Consider the following 5,643-nt stretch of genomic DNA (forward strand, 5'->3'; position numbering starts at 1 on the left):
GCATCATCTGGTTGGAGCCGGGATTGAACCTGGAGCCTTTCGATGACTGGACAACCCGCTCTACCTCCCGAGCTACTGCTGACTACAGTGGACATAATGTTGTGCAGAAAAGGTCTTTTAAAAGCTTTTAAAACTTTTAGAACTGAAGCATTTGTATTCAAATGGGCGACGGTGACACAGAAGTTAAGTGCTTGCCTCATAATTGGAAGGGTGCAGGTTCGAGCCCCGCTCAGTCTGTCGATGTCATTGTGTCCTTGAGCAAGACACTGAAGCCCCCTTACCTGCTGGTGGTGGTCGGAGGGACCGGTGGCACCAGTGCTCGGCAGCCTCGCCTCTGTCAGTGCGCCCCAGGGGCAGCTGTGGCTACATCGCAGCTCATCACCACCAGCATGTGAATGTGTGAATGGGTGAATGACTGATTGTGTCGTAAAGCGCCTTGAGGGGAGGGGGGGGGGGGTTCCAGGACTCTTGAAGGTGCATTTACCATTCAAAAAGCTAACATTCTTCATATTTACGACAATTTCAGTATAATCAGAATCGAGCAGCCATTTGATCCTCGACAGTTCATTATATTTAATTTGTTGTGAAAACTCACAAAGACCCGGTCGTAAGTTTTCCCCATGAAGGGGAACCCCATTGGTGGTTTGATGTAGGGAGAGTTTCCATCTTGCGTGTCTATTTTGACTTCTGAATCTCCGACATCTCCTCCATAAGGATACAGAGTTCCCTCTGCACAGGAAGCAAGAAGTTAGTCAACCATTATCATTCATTTTGGGTGTAGTCCTGTTCTGGTTGGTTGGGGTGGGGTTACCAGTCCATTGCAGAGACACTTGAGACAAACATTTTGGTCAGACAATGATTTTATGATAGTGTGTGATGATGGACGGGTCTGACGAGCCAACACATAACCCAGGAGCACAACCAGAGAAAAGGAAAAGCAGGATGGGTGGACTGATGAGACAAATTTAAATGTGGAGATTTTATCTGAGAAATGAAGCAGAGGAAGGGAAGCATTGCCAGGTAGATTCAAATTGTCCTACCTAGGGATGCACCGATACCGATACTGGTATCGGTTCTGTTGAAAGCAGAGAAGCAAATGAAACCTGTGGTCAAACCTGTTTCTTCTAAATCTTAAGTGTTATGTTTGTTCATGAGCGGCACCGGATGGTAGCTTTAGGATGCTAAAGCAACGGCACGATTCGGCCAAGCACTTAGCAAAATAGCTAAATATAGCATTCATGGTTATAAAAAGGCATCAGCATATCTTTCAGGTAACAAAAATCATTTAAAATGTGAGTGGTTTATGAAATAAAATACACAAAGCTAGTAGGGCTTGTATCAACTAGTCGACTAGTCGACTTCACTGCTCTGTAGTGACTTGTTATGCCTTTCATGGACTAGTCGCTGTCACGTGATAATGACCGACAAGATGCAGTCCTCGGAAAAGACAGCAGGTGACGAGCTCCTGCGTGTTGGGAGGTGACGCGCTGTGCCAGAGCGTTGGTATTTGACGCCCGCCATAAAATGGACATTTAACCAAATTGTGACCTTTTCCCTCTTGCAGTTTAACCTTCCCCTCACCCCCATCCTAACCTTAACCAGCTTGCGCATGCAAAGCTCTGACCGCTGACGCGCTCCAGACATCTGCGTCCTGAGCACGGCCACAGTAACATTATCAAATTAGGTGTCGCCGCCTCAAAAACAAATTTTACACGCGGTCGTTCATGTCGGCTCATTTCCTTTTATGTTTACTGTCTTTTATTTGTGCCTGATGCGTTTCGCTGCTGTGGAGCGGGGCGCATCACCTGTTTTGTCCTCCGGTGACGCACCTCACTGATGCGGTCAGCGCGCACTCTGCTGTTTTAGCGGTCGGTAGATCTTTTAGAACTGCAGTTCAAAGGTAACTCATAAGGTGAATATATATGAACCCAGGTAGCAGTTTTTCTTTAGGATTGAGAGGAGATGCAGGAAGATAATAAACAGAAACAGGACAGAAAAATAGTCAAATAAAAAGAAGTTAGTTTTTGTACCTGCTGGTTGCAACAAACAGACACCACTGAAGGTAATCAGAAGTGAGGAACAGAGGCTGCAGGCGCATCAGTGAGTTTGCGGCCGCTGCGCAGGGGGAGGAGGGAGAGGGCTGAAGCAGGAGGAGGGGGGAGAGGGCTGAAGCGGGGGAGGGGAGAGAGGGCTGAAGCAGGGGGAGGGGAGAGAGGGCTGAAGTGGGGGAGGGGAGAGAGGGCTGAAGCGGGGGAGGGGGAGGGCTGAAGCAGGATGCAGAAACTACGTTGTTAAAAGAGACGTGTTTAACTAAGAAAATGTGGGTGCAATTTTAATTGTCAAAAACTCCAGCGAACCGACCCGCTTCACGTGTATGACATCATCAACGACTAGTCAAAATCGACTCGATTTTCATTACTTGACTGTCGACTTTAAAAAAATTAAGTCATGCAGCCCCTAAAAGGTACAGATGTGTTATTGCCTAAAATGGAGGAATTAATGGATTCATAGCTGACCCTTTTGAGTTAAGATTCTGCAAACGGAGCTTTTTTCTGGACAGGAGCAGGCGTAGCTCCCCGGTAGGTTAGTGCAGATTTCTTGTTTAGGACAGGCTGTGAGTGACAAACACTCATTCAAGTCCACGCATCCTCCACTCCCACGTCCATTATCTTTAGTAGTGTTCCAGCCAAGGTTACAGGAGCATTTGAAACTTCCTACACTGTTTATGCAAGTTGCAGCAGAGTGGCATTGCCCTGGTGCCTGCAGGCATTCATTAACATCCACACACAGTGGCCCGAAACCTATGAAGCCTGGCATACACACACACAGAAATGACCCAGGAGTGTTGTAACACTGAGCGGGCGATGGGCATGGATGCATTAGGGCACACTCATCCACGTCTGTGCACCAGGAGCCATTTCCTGTGAAGCCTATGGGGCAGTGGCATGAGAAAGAACCAGGCGTGTTCCAGCACCGTGCCGAAGAGTGGCATGGTGATTTCTCACATTCATTGTTGTCAACACATGCCTTCTTCTCCTCGTGGTACCCCAGTGGACAAGAGCAATTGTATGCACCTGGAAGGTTTGTGCATACCTGGTCAGAGCGACAGGTGGTGTTATACTTGCATTCGTCAATATCCTGACAGCTGGAGTTAGACGAATCGTATCCAGGAGAGCACAGACAGAAGTAGGACCCCACTGTGTTGTTGCATAATGAGTGTTCTGGGCAGGGGAACCCATTCGACTCATGACACTCATCCACATCCTGGCACTCTGTGCCATTCAGGACAAAGCCTTTATCGCAGGGGCACCAATAAGATCCAGGGATGTTGACACATGTGGAATTAGGCTGGCACACGGAGACGTTGTAGGAGCCTGAGCATTCGTCAACATCCACACACTTGGTGCCATTGCTCCAGAATCCTCGGTCACAGTCACAATAATAAGAACCCGGAGCGTTCATGCACGTCCCATTGGTGCAAATGTCCCCCAGCTCCTTTTGACTGCATTCATCAATGTCTCTACACAAGTTACTGGTGTAGTAAAACCCCACGTCACAAAGACACCTGTAGCTTCCAATGCTGTTCACACATCTGCTATGTTTGGGGCAGGTGGAGTTATCGAGACATTCGTTTATGTCCACACAGTACGTGCTGTTGCCTTTATAGCCTTCCCAGCACTCACAGGTGGCAGATCCAAATGTGTTAAGGCAGCTGGAATGATTTGGACACCAAATAAGGCCGAGGGAGCACTCGTCGATGTCCAGACACTGGGAGTTGTTGCCTGAGAAACCTGGGTTGCAGCTACAATTGTAGCTCCCCTGCAGATTGATGCAGGTGCTGTTGTCAGGGCAGGTGAAATTCCCCGTCTTACATTCATCTATGTCCTGACAGGAAGTCCCGTTGCTTTGAAAACCTGCCCAACAAGAGCAGATGTAAGAGCCGTTGGTGTTTAAGCAGTTGGAAAAGTCGGGGCACGCTTGATCTTCTGATTGATGACATTCATCGACATCCTGGCATTCAGTGCCACTTCCTTTGTAACCCTTTGCACACTGACAGTAGAAAGAGCCTTGGTATGGGTGGCATTTGGCATGCACGTTGCAGCTACTGCTAGCATTTAGGCATGTGCCTTCACTCACGCATGTCCCGTGATTATAAACACGCTCCAAAGTACAAGAACATGAGTAGGAACCAGGGATGTTGCGGCATGTCATGTTGCTGCTACAAGTTGTGGGTACCTTACATTCATCCACATCATCACAAACAAAGCCGTCACCCTGGAAACCATCGTTGCATCGGCAGAGGTAGGAACCGATTGTGTTGAGGCATGCAGCTTGGGTGCTGCAGTTGTGGGGCAGGGTTGAGTTCTGCTCACACTCGTTCACATCCTGACACTGAAATCCGTTACCCTTCATGCCAAGCGGGCAGACACAGGAGAAAGATCCTGGAATGTTTTTGCAAATGGCAACTGGATGGCATCCTCCATTTTGGATCTGGCACTCATCAAAGTCTATAATTTATCCAAAATGGGACAGTGTCAGGGAAGCAGCTCCAATAAGTGCTAAAAGAAAGTTCACAAGAGCATCCACGTATAGAAGAAAAGGCATCTGTTATAATAAATGTAAACTATGAGGAACAAATACTCACCAGAGCAGTTTTTCCCGTCTCCTAAGAAACCACTGAGACAGAAGCAGGAATAGTTGCCTATTGTGTTGTTGCAACGAGCAAAATCGCTGCACTCATCCTGCCCGGTCTCACATTCATTTACATCTGGAAAAATAGAAAATTGGTGGGAGAAGAGAAATGTTAAGGATGATAATGAAGTCAGACAACAGAGGAATAGATCACCATAGCTATGACTATTTCCAATTTGTTCAATGGAAATTTCCAAAATCACCTTTAAGCTGAAAAGTGAGATAAAATAAATGGATTGGCTTTTTGTCCTCGGGCAAAAAATCCTGAACCGGTATGAATTTTAAAGGGGATATATTATGCAAAACTCAGGTTTCAATCAATGTTTGGTATTAGATATTATGGGCCTAAGACAAGCTGTTTTGAAAAGACCAAATTTGTGATGTCACAAATGGGGAAAGTAGAATATAACCTCCTCTTGCGTGCAAGAGAGAGCTGGTCCTGGAAAAACAGCGGCTCTACTACAAGCCCTTCCCAGTTATCAGAGCTACTCAGCTAATTGACCCTTTGCACGTGACGTCACGCCACTCATGAGACCGCCCCCTTCGCCATGATGGACGGCAAAAAGACTGTTTACACCCGTAGAAACTCCAGTGAAGGGAGTCAAAACAAGCCAGTTTGTAGCCTTTTATCGCTTTTATTTAGGTGATTTGACAGTAAAATGGTTTTAGCTTGCTGCGTGGTCGGCTGCACTAACAGACAAGGACGTAAACTCAACTCGTTTTTTCTTTTTAATAACTTTGATGGAGACTGAGGACGGAGATGAACTGCAGCGATCAATCAAGCGGGCTAGCAGGCCTCAGATTTGCAGCGATCATGTTTTTACCGGGTAAGATTAACGTTCATTTATTTCATGAGTAAGACAGGGACAGGGATAAATGTGATGTGTTTATACTAGTTATTGATAATCCTGATGGATGGATGGTATTTCACCACGGAGACTGCCCTCCGTC

The 5,643-nt window shown here is 46.8% G+C and overlaps 1 protein-coding gene across 1 annotated transcript; it reads right to left on the reverse strand.

The window, feature by feature from the left end:
- Positions 1-2,505: 2,505 nt before the first annotated feature.
- Positions 2,506-4,413, reverse strand: LOC139062240 (latent-transforming growth factor beta-binding protein 4-like). The gene has a single exon (XM_070543101.1). It carries the CDS (start codon positions 4,411-4,413, stop codon positions 2,506-2,508), a length of 1,908 nt encoding a protein of 635 aa, XP_070399202.1.
- Between the last annotated feature and the right edge of the window lie 1,230 nt (positions 4,414-5,643).

The sequence above is a fragment of the Nothobranchius furzeri genome, chromosome 12, assembly GCF_043380555.1.
Source record: "Nothobranchius furzeri strain GRZ-AD chromosome 12, NfurGRZ-RIMD1, whole genome shotgun sequence".
In the NCBI taxonomy this organism is placed as follows: Eukaryota; Metazoa; Chordata; class Actinopteri; order Cyprinodontiformes; family Nothobranchiidae; genus Nothobranchius; species Nothobranchius furzeri.

Coding starts and splice junctions, on each gene's coding strand:
- LOC139062240 (XM_070543101.1), bottom strand. CDS start 4,413: ATGAAGGGTAACGGATTTCAGTGTCAGGATGTGAACGAGTGTGAGCAG.